General features: G+C 34.9%; 1 protein-coding gene across 1 annotated transcript; it reads right to left on the reverse strand.

Annotated features, from left to right (window-relative positions):
* Window positions 1–6,313: 6,313 nt before the first annotated feature.
* LOC21384933 (serine/threonine-protein kinase CTR1) lies at window positions 6,314–14,952 on the reverse strand. The gene is made up of 17 exons (XM_024161346.1): window positions 14,691–14,952; window positions 13,443–14,519; window positions 12,268–12,566; window positions 12,008–12,152; window positions 11,540–11,652; window positions 10,828–11,027; window positions 10,219–10,392; window positions 9,852–10,073; window positions 9,703–9,743; window positions 9,388–9,456; window positions 8,467–8,567; window positions 8,249–8,333; window positions 8,055–8,153; window positions 7,867–7,935; window positions 7,306–7,437; window positions 7,076–7,173; window positions 6,314–6,785 (listed from the first exon to the last, which is right to left on the reverse strand). The coding sequence occupies exons 2-17, from the start codon at window positions 14,328–14,330 to the stop codon at window positions 6,689–6,691; spliced, it is 2,832 nt and encodes a 943-aa protein (XP_024017114.1). The 5' UTR covers window positions 14,331–14,519; window positions 14,691–14,952; the 3' UTR covers window positions 6,314–6,688.
* Window positions 14,953–18,262: the final 3,310 nt, after the last annotated feature.

Consider the following 18,262-nt stretch of genomic DNA (forward strand, 5'->3'; position numbering starts at 1 on the left):
GACCGGTGATAGAGAAGTGCATCACCACCGGTCGGCCGGTGGTGTGCATCTGGTCGACCGGACCGGTCGGCCGGTGGCCATAACAAGATCCGGTCGACTGGTGGAGAACGCCAGTTCGCGAAAACTCAGGAAAATTAGTTCAAAAACCTGCAAATCCAGTCTCAATTCACAAAATCTCAAGGGACAACCACTAGATCCGGGTTCTAGGTACTGAAACAAGTCCAAAGAACCCAAGATCTCCAATTTCTACCATAGTTTTACTCAAAATCCATCAAAATCCGTTTTGAACCAAAAATAAGTTTTGAAATCTGAAAAACATAGATTCAAGAGAGGTTCTTTCAGTAATCTTACCTCGAATCCTTCTCTTGATGTTGAAAACTCTTTGAAATCACTCTTGGTTCGAATCCGATTTTGATTTGAGACACAAATGGGAGAGAGAGAGCACGGAAGTGTGTGAGAGAGAGAGAGAGAGAGAAAAACGCACGGGAAAGAAAAGGAAAAGGAAAGAAAAGAAAGGAAAAAGGAAAGAAAAGGAAAGAAAAGAAAAATAAAAGAAAATGACATGTGTAAAATATAACAGTCCAGAAATGCGCCCATACACACTTCTGGATTAAATAAATTACTGTGAATAATTTAAATACCTTAGAATTATTTAAACTCAATTAATTAAATCAGATTAGGCACACTAATAATCTCAATTACCTTAATTAATCTCAATTAATTCTTCAGGGTGTTACATTACTGATCATATAATTGGATGTAAAAAGCTTTTTACTTCATATATTATGAGTCCCGGTAATCATAGAGTCATAATTGTAGATGGTTCTTTTTCAGTTGTTGCAGGAACTGGAACCATTAGACTTGGTCCAAATAAGACTCTTAAGGTTGTTCTTCATGTGCCTAACCTAGCCTGCAATTTACTTTCTTTAGCAAAATTACAAAAGACTTAGATTGTGAAGTAAATTTCTCTCCATTTGTATGTGTTTTTCATGAACGAATTTCAGGAAAGATGATTGGTAGTGTTAAGGAATTCAAAGGTCTCTACTACTTTGAGAATGTTTTTTTTTTTTTTTTTTTGTGAGTGGTCAAGTTCAAACGGCTGTCAGAAATTCTTCTCCTTCGCGAATAATAATGTTATTGCATCGTAGGCTAGGACATCCTAATTTTTTATATTTGAAATATTTGTTTCCTTCGTTGTTCAAGAAACATGATTTCTTTTAATGTGAAGTTTGTCAGTTAGCTAAACATACTCATGCTTTCTTTCCATCTCAACCATATCGAGCTTCAAAGCCTTTTATGTTGATTCACAGTGACATTTGGGAACTTTCACGTGTTCGAAGTATTACTAATAAAAGATGGTTTATTACATATACAAATGATCATACACGTGTTTGTTGGGTGTACCTTTTAAAAGATAAATCTGACGCTCAAAACATTTTTCAAAATTTTCATTCGATGATTAAAACCCAATATAATGAAAATATTAAAATATTACATACCGATAATAGTACATAATATTTTAATAATGTTCTTGGATATTTTCTCACAAAAAATGGGATCATTGATCATAGTTCTTGTGTTAGCACACCACAACAAAACAGTATTTCTGAAAGGAAAAATCTTCATCTTTTAGAAATAGCTAGTTCACTGATGTTCACAGGAAATGTCCCAAAATGTTTTTGGGGTGATGCAATTCTTATTGCATGTTATTTGATTAATCTAATGTTGATTTGTATTTTACAATACCAAACACCATTAAATTATCTTCTCAAGTCATCCCGAGTCTCGTGATTTCTCTTCATTAAACTTAAAAACTTTAGGATGTTCGGCATTTGTTCATATTCCTGAGAATAAACGTAGTAAGCTTGATCCGATCTCATAAGTGTGTTTTTCTTGGGTATTCGGCCACACAAAAAGGGTATAGGTGTTATTTAACTAAAATGAAAAAAAATATTGTGTGTCCAGGGATGTAACATTTTTTTAAAATCAACCCTGTTTCACAAAAAAACCTCTTTTCAGGAAGAGAGTAAAAATGGAAAAATATGCAGATTGAAGAAATCTCTGTGTGGTCTAAAATAGTTACCAAGGGCGTGGTTCAGATGTTTCACCAAGGCAATTCAAGGGCAAGAGTATAAGCAGGCTCAATTAGACCATACCCTATTCTATAGACATAACAATGGTAAAATATCCATTTTTATAGTTTATGTTGATGACATAATATTAATAGGGATAGAACAGTTAAAATAGAGACTTGCAGTTGAGTTTGAGATGAAGGATCTTGGAAGCCTAAGATATTTTCTCAGCATGCAAGTAGCAAGAAACAAGTCTGGGATTTCTGTGTCACAGAAGAAATATGTTCTAGACATATTGAAGGAAACCTGAATGATGGGGTGCAAACCAGCGGCAACACCGGTGGGTCCAAATGCAAAGATTAGTACTCAAGAAACAAGTGGTCCAGTAGATCAAGGGAGATATCAACGCCTCATGGGAAAACTCATTTATCTCTCACATACAAGACCAGATATTATTTTTGCAATAATCCGTGTGAGCCAGTTTATGCATGCTCCAACCGAAGAACAAATGGAAGCTATTTTAGAATCTTGAAGTATTTGAAAGGAACGCCATAAATAGGTTTTTTCTTTAAGAAGAATGAAGATAGAAGCATGGAAGTATTCACAAATGCAAACTGGGCAGTGTCACTTGATGATAAAAGATCTGTTGGTTTTCGAATCGAATTCGGATGCGGAAGCGTGGGGATAGCGGATCAAGTATAACAAAAATTTTCATAAAACCTTTGAGATACTCTATAGATTATATTAATTTATGCACGAATAAATTAATCACATTAATTCATTTATTAAGAACTCAATTACGAATAATACCTGGCGGATTAGGATGATAACTTAAGTTCTTTGACCTTAAACAATCCTTGCTCCAGAGCCTTGTGTTTGGAAAACCAATGTCTTCCACGTCAATTCCTAGAATCCACGAAGACGTGTTGGTGGGCACACTTGAGACAAAACGGGTTAGAATAAACACTCGAATTTTCACAAACACTAATGCATGCACGATATGAAACTTTTGGAGAAAAATATTTTTCCTCTCACTCTATAGAGAATTTTGGCCACAATATAAAATATAGGTAAAAAATTGCGTTCAAAAATTGTCTCACAATTGTCTATCATTCTCTTATTTATAGAGTAGAAGTCAAACTTCCAGAAGGAATCCAATCTCTATCTCCAAGATAAAACTTGTTAATTATCTCCTATTTGAATTTTGGAACAAAATATCCTCTTCCTTATCCTTAATGTGGCCGGCCATGCATGGGGATTCTCATCCCTGTGTGTGGCGCCAATTACAGATAGGGAAGGAAGAGAAAATCATCATTTATCCTACAGTCTAATTTTAATTCAAATTCAAATTTTAATTTAAGTCAAACTTAAATTAATTTGAATTCTAAATTAAACAACTTATCAAATAATTTTAAAAGAATAAATTTAAATTATGTTCACAATTCAAATTCAAATTTAAATAATAATTAATTCTCAATTAATTATTTTTGAGTGTTTCATTTTAGAATTCCGTAATTTTAAAATTTTCATTTTGCCCTTTGTGTCTGGTAGAATTACAAGGACGACGCGAGGACTAATGGACCTATAATCCCGAGCTCCAATAAAATTCATAATTAATTAAACACTTTCATTAATTAATTAATTCTATTAATTTCAATAGTTACTCCACTATAAACTTGGAATTGTACTATCAAAATTATAGACATGAATTACTTCTAAACTGTGAAGTGTCCATTTGATATAGTCGCTGCATATAGATCAATCCTCCATAAATAATTCATAATTAGAGCTAGGTAAAATCCGTTAACCTCTCTAATTATATCTTCATCCTTGAGTACCATTGATTCTCTAATGGATAGTGATTCATAAAACACATTCATGAACCAGAGCGCTCTAACTAGTCCAAGTACCGAATCAACACTCAAGAGAATTATTTATCTGCTTCTTTCTCAAGAAGGAATGGATTCCTTCTCGTATAATAACATTCCCGGCTGCCTACTTCATCATGTCTCAGAATATGATTCAGGGTCTCAGAATCCGTACCGAGTAAATCAAAAGACACAAATTCATAAATAGGAGTTTGTTAAGAACTCATGATTAAGATCATTCTATATATGACCATCGGTAGACTCAATTAGAATTTCTATACTTAACGAAAATTAGTAGAAATTCATATTGTGTATGTGTCCTTGTTCCACATAATCTCATTATGCGTAATACACTCATTCAATATCTCGCTATATTAACAGTGCAGATAACATCGTTCCATTCTAAATGGGAATGACATGTATTAATAATGTTTTAATTAAATATTCTAAACTTTAATTAAATTCATTATGAACATCTCTTTTTGATTATTATCCTTAAATATTATCCTCTCGCATATAACACTTATATACAATGTTTAGGGTCACATAAATAATCATAGAATTTTCATTGATATCCATAAAATATTCACAAATATATACACATAAAATGATGAATAAACCCTTTTATTAAATAAATAATAAATATCATATCACATCTCATGCTTCTAGGACACTATTCCTAACAATATCTACTTATGGATATTGCTCATTTGTTTGGGGAAATCTAGTAACTTGAAGGAGCAAGAAAAAACCAGAAGTGGCGAGAAGCAATGCAGAGACGGAATTAAGATCTGTTGCTCATGAGATATGTGAAGTATTATGGCTGAAGATGTTGCTAGAAGAACTTGGGAGTTATTATGAAGATGCCATTGAAGATCTATTGTGATAATAAAGCTGCCATCAGCATCTCACACAACCCAGTTCATCATGATAGGACTAAGTATGTTAAGGTTGACAAACACTTTATTAAGAAAAAATTAAAGACGAAACAATCTATATGACTTATGTGCCTACGTCTATGCAAGCAGCAGATCTTCTTACAAAAGGACTTTCCAGGTCACTATTTGAGAAGCTAATAGACAAGCTAGGGATGTACAATTTGTACAACCAAGCTTGAGGGGGAGTGTTGACGTGTTTTTTGAGTCTTATTTCATGTTTAAATTTCAAATTAGTATAGCTGATATGAGAATAAAATATATTCCTAGTTTTTAGGGATATCAGGTAGTTAGGGTTTCTTGTTTGTTTCTCTCATCTATAAAAGACTGTAAATGACGAGCATGTAAAGTAGAGTTCTTAATTAATTAATGCAGTGCTTGAGATCGTCTCCCTCCTTGTGTTAGTTTACACATATAAACATGAAACATCCTTGATTTAGAGTTAGTATTCAACAACTGGATCCGGTTTAAATTCAACCAGACCGCACGTGTTTTCACTAATGTTATTTTTAAAATATTTTTTTCCATGTTGTAACGATGTTAAAATTTTTAATTACTATTTCGTGTGGTTTACTTTTTTCCCTAAAAGATAGAACCGTAGGGCCGGCAATATGGGTCACGACACGACGACACAACTCGAAAACGACACGAATTTAGCGGGTTAGGGTTGAGAAAAAAGAGGTTCGGGTCAGAATTGGGTCGACCTGAAAATGACACGAAAAATACGGGTCAATTTCGGGTTGGACCCGCCTAACCCGAACACGACACGAAACTCGTAAAAAACTAAAAAATACATATATTTTTCATTTCATATTTTAAATTTTATTATGAACTTGTGATATCATAATAGTTATACTCAAAATCTTATACTATTATTTGCTTAATTTCAATGGATGTTATTGTAATTTAGTGTGTTATGAATTTTAAGTTATTTCTAATATGTAAAAAAAAAAAAAAAAGTATACAATTTTCGTGTCAATTTCGGGTTCACGGGTCAATTTCGTGTCGCGGGTCATTTTCGGGTCGTGTCGTGTCAGCTCGTAAAGTGGTCACGTCGTGTTCGTGTTGTGATTTTTAAAAAATTTCGTGTCACGGGTCGTGTTCGGGTTGACTGAAAATTTTAAAAAAACGATCAAAACACGACACGTGACACGAATTGACACTCCTAGAACCGAGATACATACTCTATTATAAAAAATAAAAAATCATGCACTTATTAAGTTTTTAAAATTTATTATTTGTCATGATTATAATAATACTTTAACAAGAGCAGCGAGGTTCTTTTGGCGCGTAAAGGACATAGGGAAATCTAGTTTCTAGGCTCTATTAGAACAGCTGATAACAAATTTTGCCGTGTATCTTGAATTAATTAAAAATGGCATATAAACTTTGCATCAGAAGCACCACATACAACAAGAAATAGAAACACAAGGGCGCATCTTAACTTTGTTGGACTATGGATTTTGTTATTATAGGAGCATAATACGGAGAGTACATGAAGAAATATATGTAGTAAAAGCCCATAGGCAGTGTCGGTGAGAAGCAAAAAAATAGAAAAAATACGTGCCTAGGTTCATTTTCATCTTTCTCAGATGTAAGGAATTCAAAATTAGAAATAGCTTATCGGGGAAAGCTCCGCTGCTCCCACTAAGAACCCTCACAGATATAAGAAAGGCTTTTACTTAAACCGCCTTTCGGGTGGGTTAGCCAAGCAATGCATCTCTAATTACCGAGAACCCCAAAGAGGTTTTTTAGTTAATGCCATATAGATTATAGCTGCCACATTCAAATGACAGTATAGTAAGGTACCCCTTTAGGTTCCGCTCATTTGCATCAGTTGCAATGGAGATTTCAGCAACTTTTTTAGTGAGTCGACTATACTACCAAAAGACGGGCGTTGACTAGGATCGCTGCGAGGAAACAAGGAAAAGATTACAAGAAAAACTTTAGAAGTAATGGAAAAGGAGACTGTTGGAAAGAAAACATGAGATGTCCAGCAAAAAGTGGACTTTCTTTTGCATCAAAGAATTGTAGAAAAGCAACCGATTCGGAAAAAAAAAAAAAAAAAAAAAAAAAAAAAAAAAAAAAAAAAAAGAGAAAAAGAGATGTACTATTGATAATGCCATCTACTAAATATTTATTGATATGAAAAACTTTTGCAAAATTATATAAATTAACTTGAGAAGTTTTGCATGCTTACTCGGCCCAGCAAGATTCCATAAGGGAAGCCAACACCGGCGGCGATGTATTAGATGGAATAGCTAGCCTTCTGTTCTGGAAAGCGACAGCTCCAACTACCTGAAAATTGGTAAGCCATTAAGTAAAAAGGAAAATGATGATAACAACAAGTTAATCCTTTTAATCGAGGGTGAGAATTCGTACCAAAGGAAGAAAAAAAAAAGGAACAGATATATGCACTCATTACAGTACCTGGGCAGGACTAAGTCCACTCCAAGGTTGTTGCATGGTCACAAGCTCCCATAGAATTACTCCGAAACTATAAACGTCAGACTTCTCATTAGACGGCTCTCCACGGAGAAATTCTGGAGCCATCCACTCAGGCTGAAAAGAAAAAGCAAGAGAGTTACATGTTGATCGATGCACTTGCCTAGTAAAACTCAACCTGCAAAATATTGATGGAAATTTCTGACTATACATACAGAGATGCGGAAAAGAGGCCAGGATTAACGAAAAAAAAAAAAAAAACTAGAGCAGCAGTACATTATTATTGTTACTTTTTTTTAAGATAAGAAAAAAACTAAATCCTTGTAAAACAAGTAGCAATAAAAAACGGGGCACACCAACAGTAACGAAGTGGTTATTCCTTGTTCTTGGGGGAAAAAAGCCACATCAGATGTAAAGATTCAACTAGAGAAAGGCAACTGCTTGATAAAGTAGGGAATAAATTGGCCAAAGGATCCTTCGAACATTGAAACAAAGTGCCGATTGAAGATACAGAAAAGTGACAAAAATACATAGAGAGCAACTTACCGTTCCAGCAACAGACTTTGATGATATGAAGGTGTTTGCTTTAAATCTGGACAGCCCAAAATCACACACCTAGCATAAACACAAAAATTGCATGACGTGCCAAGAGGCAAATATCCCGGGAATAAACAAAAGCTGGAGGGAGGGAGGGAGAATCCAAAACAAAATGATAATACGTTTCCAAATGTTACCTTCACTGTCCAATTTTTGTCAACCAATAAATTCGGAGATTTTAGATCCCAATGCACTATCGGAGGGCTTAAACAATGGAGATAGTTGATACCCTTGGCCTGCATCCAGTCCAAAAAATGGGATTTTTCTGATATTAATAAATTACTAGCAGATTAATGAGAACACAATGATGGAAAGTGAATCTAGTACAAACCACATCTAGTGCCATGCGCAACCGCCGCCTCTGATCCATAATTTCACCGGAAGCTGGCCTGTGTATAAGGCGATACAGGCTACCCCTGTTCAATAAGACATCAGGATGGCCGGATTAAGATGCACAAGCTTTTGTGATACGAATGAGAAAAGTCATTGTAAAGTATTAACATTCTTTGCCAGTTCTCAGCAAAGAAAAAAAAGGGAACTAAATATTACCTTGGCAGATATTCTGTCACTATTGACAGATGTGGACGCTTGGTAACTGCACCCATGAAAAGAACTACATTTGGATGGCGTACGCGTTTCATTATTGCAACCTATTACATGTGAAACAAGACTTAAAAGTCGGGCCCAGATGAACTCCATAATAATACACGTGAGAAAGACAAAGTGTCGACCCAATGCAATGTAAGAAATCATATCAAATGGCAAGTTTCAGCATAACATATTACCCTTAAAAGTATTAAGCTGGAGTATTTTACCAGATAAATCAATATTAGCAGTTGGTAAAGATTAAAGTTACTTGCAAGATTCAATCCAAAAAAATAGAAAACAAGTTTTAAGAATTTCCTCTAAGCATATACTTCTATGATCACTTAAACCTTGGCAAAATAATTCCAACAAAAGAACTCGGTCTGCCTAAATGCTACATTACCATCCATATTTCAAGTTGAAATATGCCAAGATATCAGATATTTCTCTTGTACTCACCTTCACTTCGGAAAACAAACCAAGCCAAGTGCGTATCAAATGGTCTCTTAATGTGATATGAAAAGTCCAAGCATTTAAGAGTACACACCAAAAGCAACAACAATTCAAGAAGCTGAACAGACTAAAAGGAAAAGAATGGTGGGATGAAATTAAAGAAACAAAAATATGAAACCAAATTGTAGACTCATTTGGATAGAAGTAAAAAATAAACATAAGATTGAGGATGATAACATATGCTCAGCTCAGAAAGATCTTCCATTATTAATGAGACATTTGGTTCATGGGTTCATAACCATGATTCATGATTGATGATTCTGATTTTTGAAATTCAAATTTTTTGTGAGAGAAAAACACTGTAGAGAACCAAGAACCATGTTCAGAACCAAGGACGAACCATTAAAACAAACATCCCATAAGTTACCATACCTCTCTCAAAAACTCCTTCAATTGATCGTCATGAAAATCCTGGACAGTTAGAACCTTGACAGCAACATCCTGATTTGACAGCCGCAGCAATTATATGTTACCAACTCCAATATAGCATCTCAAATAAAAAACTACACTGATGATACTGCTGGTTAGATATTTCAGCATTCACTGAAGATAATTTGAAGAAAATAGATGCAGATGACATTGCCCCCTCGAAGCAATCTCTCTATTCTTTCTTCGTAAAATAAGGGCTAAAAATTAGGTCACTCAAACAGTGGGATACTAGGAGTCAAGGATCAGAGAGTTACTAACCGATCCATGCCATTCAGCACGATGTACAGTCCCAAATGACCCTGATAAAGGAAGAGTAAGACTTCAGATGATTAAATTTGCAAAAGGAATTATACTCGATGAATGAATCGAACTTTAATATAAAGGGGAAAAAAAAGCATAGAACATACCAGCACCAACACGCTCCTTGATACGTAACTCGTCCCATGAGATCTCAAGCCAGTCCATCGCAAGAGATGGCTCAAGAGTCAGGTATCTGGGAATGGTCACGTGTATAGAAGGAAATCTTTCCCGACTCTCGAGTTCTTTGTCAATATCCTCCGAAGCCGACTGCCTGGATAAGCCTACTCTTACTTTTGGTTGCTTGACACTATCACTTACTAATTGCCCTCCTGAAAAGAAAAAAACCTTCTTTTTATTATTACTTATTATTTTTTTATGATTTCACTTAAGTTTCTCTATAAGAAATTATGTCTAGACCAAGCTAGAACGTGAGAACTGGTTCAACAGTAGCATCAAGTACTTCAGAAACATTACCCCTGATAGAAGACATCATGGAACTCTGAAGAACCCGATGCTCAGAATTTCCTTTCAATTCCAAAGACATTAAAGAAGATTCCTTTCCAAGACTATCTTGATCAACTAGACTCTCACCCCTTGTTTCTCTGAGGAAACGACTTTCCTTAATTTTAAGACTTTCTATCGTGCAGCCTGCAATCGGTTGATCTGTATCAATATTGATCTGCTGAAATATTCGAGGAAAACAGGCTTTGACATAATAGACCAACATAATTAAATCAGTCCAAATGGTGGAACATCTATGAGATCAATAGTTAACCCTACACTAAACTCAAGACTCCTGCAAAATGAGATCAATTTATCCTACACTACATATCATAGTTCCAATCAGATGCCATTTGCAAGGAACATATTCTAATTTTATTTAGACTCTTTAAATGAAGGATGTCAGCATGTCAATAAGTCCTTTGAAAGTCAACGACATTTGCAGCCTACTGCACTGTAGATCTGAAAGTTAGCATCTTGAACTATTTGTACGTTATAATTCACAATGGTTCACCCACCTAAGCAGCCATCCCAACACTCATCACTTTGAAACAATCTCGAGGTATACAAGTAATAACAAACCTGAATAAGGAAGATTTTCGGGAGAACCACATGTGCTGTTTGAATTTACAATTTGACAACTATCCATGCATGGCTGTTGAAATTCTTTAAGATGAGAAATCTGAAATGGTGAGGGCATCGATGAAAGAAATCCTCCATTGATTGAGGAATCTGGACCATGAACATTTCCTGGTTCCCCAACTAGATCAACTACATATTCCCTGTCGAAAAGATAAACTTCTATAAACAGAAGCATGAAATATAGCGATTGTAGATAAAATGCAACAGGGTGTTACTGATGTAGAATTCTGAAAGGAAAGTAGACAAGAAAAATAGACGAATGGAGATCAAATTACAACAAAAGGACTAACGCAATAATCAATATGATATCCTTATCCTCACAAAAGGACGAGAATGAGTGCGAATGCTCTTCCGGAACAAAATGAAATCATAGATCATGTAATGCGCCAATTAGTTTCCAACAAAAAGCCTTAAAGTTCCGTTAGCAAGAAACAATTTCTTGTGTTTGGTTGCCTAGATCTCTTGACCGTTTTGCTGACTTATTGAATAAGGCTCTGCAAGCTAATTGTATTTGATTTGTCCATTCCGGGATGGTTTCCCCCGATGTGGCTTCCCTTTTACTTTCTGAGTTGGCTGAATAAATTACACTTTGATACCGGAAAAAAAAAAAAAAAAAAAAAAAAAGTCCTACATCAACAGTTGAAAGTCTAACCTGGACTGCCTGGCATCTTCGATCTTAACAAGACAAGAAGACCTATGATCTGCTACACAATACTTGCAGCCCCGAGCTATCCGACATGGTAACCCAATATAATCTGCCAATTTCTGCATAAGAAGAAAGTTCACTTTAAGTACAATTACAGCAACCAGTAACCTATTTTCATAACCGGACTAATGTCCACAACACACAGAAGGATGATTATTTGCACTAGCATAACTTTTGTTTTTTATTCTTATTATTATTATTTTTAGGAAATATGCACAAGCACATTTGAATACGAGTGCATGCATAGAGTGCCAGAATGAGGGATACATCTTTACAGTCTATGAGATCTCCAAGCTTCTTCACAGCTCCATAAATGTATGTACTTTTAGCATAGTATTAGCCTATCAGCACCAATGAGATCAATCTGCCATGCATATGGCAAGCATACACAACTATTTACTACATTTTTGTTACCTTGAAAAGAATAGCACGATGCCTGCAAAGTCCCATAGAAAGGCTGCCAATGGGGAGCACGATACATTTCTGAAAATCCTTCAACCTCTTGCTAACCAATTTCCAGTGCATGTGGAGATCCCCTTGCTCCACTGGGAAGGTACCCCTTTTAAAGTTTGTAGATCAGAATTATTTTTCGTTGTTATAAAAAAAAAAAAAAAAAAACCCGTTTTCATAATGCTCAGGAAATTATGAGCAAGATAAGGAAAATAAGAAAATACCCCATGTAGATGGAAACAAGTTTTCCTAATTTCTCCACCAAAACTAACATATTTTCTGAAGTACAATAGAGCTCTTGCGCTTTATCCTCAAGCTCCTTAAGGCGAGAGTCCCCATGTCTATCGACCAGAACCACCTCCATGGATGTCTCACTGGGGTCAATTGCTTTAAGCGACATCAACGGTGGTAACCGTTTACCTTCATCCAGATTATTGCACATCACCCACAGATAAGGATTCATCCCCAAAATGTTATAGAAACCATCTGAAATCTTATCAGTGTAAGACAAGCAGCCGCTAACCTGGAAAGATTCAAGTTCATTTTCAGTAAAATCAAACTGACAATCAAATCTAAAAAAGTTCAGACTCCACCAGAAAATTCATCAAAAGAAAAAAAAAGAATAATCAAAGACTTATTGACCTATGCATGCATGAATACTTAATATACAGTGGCACATCTTTTAAACAGTTCTATCTAGTCACATTCAATGAATCCCACAACGAGCCTAAAACAAGGATGTGAACAAATAGTAAATACTCAATGGAACTTTTCTGGTACGCTAAGATTATCTTAGCAGGTTAAATTTTTTATCTGTCAAATTGGTATTATCTGATATAAAATTACGTAGAAGTTAAAAAATGCGACTAAAAAAACTTAATCTGTAAGACTGGCGTGTCATAAAATCTCCTATACTAAATAGGAAAACAAACCAGCAGCAAGTTAATTTAAAAAAAAAAAAAATAGCAAGTTAAAAGACTCAATGCAGACGCCTCAAGCATAGAAATACATACATATATATTGAACAATTCAAGCCTTGAGATCTCAGTAACAAGAAAAGCAAGCAAGATAAGAGTGCCATCACTATTTTTTTAAAGAATAAATATATGGAAAAAAAAAAAAAAAAAAAAAAACTTCCAGAATGAAGGAGATTATTCCACATGATAAAAACTAAAATTCGACTAAAATGTTACCAAAAGAACTGTATACTAGTTTGGTTTCGCATCTCTATTTTCACCCAAAATGAGTACTGCCATGTAGTGAAAGAAAACGACCAATATAAGTCTCGCATTGCACCCACATGGCGAAAGTTGACGTGCGGACACGTCGAGTCAGAGAGATAGTTGTACTAGCAACAGTAGTAATCGAGCAAAAAACATACAAGAAATTAACGCCGTACCCAGAGGCGATATGAGACTGTCTCGACGTCGGAAGTCTCCGGCCCAGTCACTTGCATTAGCAGAGGCTCGCTCGCGAGGCAAGCCTGAGAAGTCAGCCTCTTGGCGAAAGTAAGCTGCAGATAATAACTCTCCTTGGACCTCTGCGCCAAGCTCTGATCCCTACTCGCTGCCTCCTCCGCTTCCATTACCACGTCCTCCTGCCTCGTCGTCTCCGTCGACGACGACACCTTCGATAAGCAGTCCTTAACGTCGCACGACAGGTTTCCATCCAGCGTCGTGCTGATCCCGGAGAACAAGCTCCCGGCATAGCTACTCCCGCTCGAAACCCTCGGCAGCGACACCTGCCTATCGAAGTTCCTGTCCATGCTCCGATCCTTCACCGCCGACCTCGTCGCCGGCGCCGGAGAAGCCGGCTCCGGCGGCGGGAGGAGAAGCTCGCGATCCTCATCGCACGAGGAACATCGCTTAACGGATTTCGCCCGAGCAGTAGCAGCAACGGAACGCGCCGCCTCGGCTTTCTTCTCGGCGAACCACTCGCAGAAGTCAGCGAAATGCTCTTGCTTCTGGTGCTGATTCTTCTTTTTCGTTTTGTATTCATGGCTCGTCAAGAGGTCGGAAACGGCCGAGGCCTTGCTGGCGACGGTGAACTGCTGCTTCGTCGTCGTCGACGACTTGACTCTGTCGTTTTCGAGCTGAAACGCGTCCTTTGGAACCGAAACGACAACAGAAGGAGCAACAGTAGCGGCAGAAGAAGAAGTGGTTGCGGTGGTTGTTGTGGTGTTTACCTTTTTCTCGTGATCTTCCAAGGCCTGCTGTTTGGACGCGGATACATCGAATCCGCGATCGGGGAATTGCCTTGGGAAGAAGTAAGTCGTTCTGTGAGGCATTTTTCTTGATCACGGATCTCCCGAGTCCAAACAAAGAAGAAGAAGAAAAACTTTTTTGTTTTGACAAAATCTCCCTCACACGGACGTACAGTACAACGCGTGCGCTACAAGCAACCGTACAGCAACGGCCTTTCTCTCAGGTTCCTCCTCTAAGTCTCCACATCTCGATTCCGAACCAGAGAGAAAAATCTAAAAAAAAACAAACAAAAAGAGAAAATATAATCAACAAGCGCGAATTCACAGAAACAGAATCATCCTTCTGACGATCACGAGCTTGGCTTTTCTCTTTCTTTTCTTTTCTTCCAAACAGATCTTCCGCGAGAAAAAAATGTCAATAGTATACGTTCTGAAGAGACTAACCGAACTAGATTCCTGAACCTGCAACGGCGAGATAACGAGAGCAAATCCGAAGCAGAATTTCAGGAGCAGTTTCGGCAGCAAATCTTATCAACAAACCTTGAATCTTTAATCTTCGCTTCAGAGTGCTCTAATGGAGGAGAGAATGAGAATGATGGTGTTTGCTTTTTGGGAAGCTCGTTTTGGATAGAGAGAGGGCGGTGGCGTTAGAGAGAGAAGAGAGAGATAGAGATCTAACATGGGTGTTAGTTCGGGAGAGTATTTTATTCAGCGCAAAAGGGAGACAAGGTGGGAAATTTGGAAGAGAGAAAAACAATTTATTATAAATATGAAAGCGGTAAAGGCTTAGGTGCGCTACAGGGTGGAGTACGCACCCTTTGTCTTTTCTCTACACGTAAAATTTAGTGCCAAAGTCGTTGCGACACGTTAGCGCTCAGGTCAGAAACACCCCGTTGCGCACGGCGCATGGAGGCGCAGTTTAGTGGCTTTTTTTTCCTTTTTCTTTTTGTTACTCTTTTAATAGCAGGATTTATAGATCAATACGAGCCTCTATTTTGCTAAGAATACAGTATTGTATTATATGATAATTGTGTTTAAAATATTTATATATACATATATTATGTATTATTATATTATATGATAAATATAAAATTTATATAAATATATTTACACAAATATAAATAGTATAATTATTTAATATATATGCAGATTATATAAAATAAAATATAATATTTTTGTGTTTCTTTAACATTTTCTTTTTTTCAACTATAAATATAAAAATGAGAAAAATGTTTGTAAATGTAATTGTTAACAAAATTAAAGACGTTTAAATTATTTAATATGAAATAAATATTTAAAAAATATTTATATTACCTTATTTTTGAATGTTTTTCAGATTGTCTTGTTGTTCTTAATTTAGGGCTATAAAAATGAAATAATTTTTAAATATATATTTAAATAAGTTGATAATATATGTTGTGTTGAACGTGTCTTACCTTGTACCAGGTTTTTTACGTGTCGGAGTGTGTGAATCAAATGTGGTTGGTATTGATATCTACGTTGTTGGTATTAGTTGTGGGCTGAAAAAAAAAATTAAAATTGTAATCAAAATAATAAAAATATTTTTTTATGTATAGTTGATAAAAGATAAAAAGATATTATTTACCTTTCTGGATCTTTTGTTTCTGTAGTTAATTATTTTGGTGGCGATGATGGAACATGAATGTCTTCGAATATTTTGGAAATTATTGTGCTCATTTGGGTGCCTCGTTGTTGAAAGAAGATTTTGAAGATTTTTTATTGTCCTTGAATTTGATCAATAGTTGGTGGTATTATAAATAGATCGGTAAAGCCTTCGTCAATTATTAATGCAGAACATGTTTTTTTTATTAGTGCTTGAGCGGTTCTGCCAAAAATGATAACCTCCATGTCTCCAGTGTAATCTTCAATTTTGATCATTAATCTATACATGTAAAATACATATAAATAAATTTTAAATGTTAGAAATTTTTTTTTTAATAATAAAGCTATATGGTAATTAAAAATGATTTTCTATTTTCCTTAGAAAAATGATTTTCTATTTTCCTTAGAAAAATGTTTTTCTATTTTTCTTTTATTGTCTATTAAATGAACGGATTATATAAATTCATTTAAAAAAACATATAAAAATAAATAAATTAATATGGAGAAAAGAAGTTACATAATGAAGAAAAAACATAAATAAAAAACGTAAGACAAATAAAATTCATATATAATTTTGTAATTTACATGCGTACATGAATAAACAACAAAAAATAAAAGAATTTGTTCGAACACAAAAGGAAAGGGAAGAAAAAAATAAAATTAAAAAAAGATTGGGAGAATAATGGGGAACGATTTACATGGAAAAAGCATGAATATACTCGGTATAATTGGTGTGAGGCATATGCACATCTTCCTTCATGTGAAAATTGGACCGTTTATTCTATCCAAAAAAAAAAAAAAAAAGTTGCAATGTTTGTTGCTCACTTGGACCAAATTCTTAGGCCCCGTTCACTTCGCTGATTTGAGTTTAGAATTCGAGTTTTTCTATAGTAAAAAGCTCTCACAAACAATCACATTTAACTTTTTTACTACAGTAAAAAGCTCTAACATAAAGTCACATCTCAACTCAAATTCTAAATTCGAATTAACGAAGTGAACGGGAAGTCTCAACCCATCAAAGAATAACGCGTGGCCAAAATCCAATTGGGTGGAATTCACTCACTACAGCTCACGTGTAAGAAAGATAGGAAACCATGTATAAGAGAAAAACAAACATACGGAAAATGACCAAAACGCCCCAACAAAGATCAAATAAAAGAGTAATAAGTTGAGGGCAATATAGTAAGTACACTCAAAATGACATGACGAAATAAAAAATTCATTTGAAGAAATATGCAGAGATAAAAAAGAAAAGACATATTCATTACACTGTAGCGTGAACAGTAAATTCGTCATTTCTTTTACTACATGTATAATATAAAAATATATATTGGTATATATTTAAATATATTGGTATATATATTTTTGATCGGCGGTTTGCTTAAAACAGTGATGTTATAAAATCACCATCTCATAGTTGTTTATAGAAAAATAGTAAATGTCACTGTTGTTAAAAATTATCATTAATTTTTAATTAAACCACACATTGTGTTACGTCATGAATTCTTTAATCTTTTATATGAGTACGTGTAATTCAGTAATTAGTTTTTCTATAAAAAGGTACAGTATCAGTCTATTAAAACAGTACAGTAATTAGTTGAGGATTAATCAGATTATTACTAATTGTGATATTGTTTAAAGTGTAATTGGATCACATTGTCTACTAAAAAATTCACATTCTCTTCGTGTGAATTCTATGTTACGAGTATTTTCTTAAAACAATTCTTGATATGACAGTGTGTAATTAAGTAATTAGTTCCATAAAAAAAATTAATAAATTAGTTGAAGATTTGTAATATTATTTTGGTGAAAGAAGCTCGGTCGGATTATTACTAATTGTGTTTCATAAAAATAAAAAATAATAAAAAATAAAAATTCCCCTCAAAAGCAGAGAGTGAATCATTGATGTCATCTCATTTTTTACATATTTCTCCGTTGTTTTGAAAGTCTATGTGTTTATTAATGTAACAAAAATAACTTAACCTAATTATACTTGAAAGATTGACCTGTTTTTATTCATTCTGTCACGGTAGATTCAATACATTAACCGAATAAGGATCCTTACTGCTACACCAATTAATTCGCGGTAAAAGGATTATTAATTGTAACGTTCTTTTGAATGTGAAAAATGCGATTACGGAAATAACCTTATGATAATGAGTTTGTTACTTTTTTCTTATTTTATTTTATTTTTATAGAAGGATTTTATTTATTTATTTTTTGTTTTGTTCTCCTTGTTAACGGCACGTGACGGTTGTTGAGGTTTGATACCAAAGATTGTTTGGCTAAGGATGTTTTGGCTTTTAATGCGTTTTGATTTTGTAATCAAGCTCTTTTTTTCACTCGGTACGCGTGATGCTGTCACTTAAAAAAAAAAAAAAAAAAAATTTTTT

This window comes from Morus notabilis, unplaced genomic scaffold (assembly GCF_000414095.1).
Source record: "Morus notabilis unplaced genomic scaffold, ASM41409v2 Scaffold5793, whole genome shotgun sequence".
In the NCBI taxonomy this organism is placed as follows: domain Eukaryota; kingdom Viridiplantae; phylum Streptophyta; class Magnoliopsida; order Rosales; family Moraceae; genus Morus; species Morus notabilis.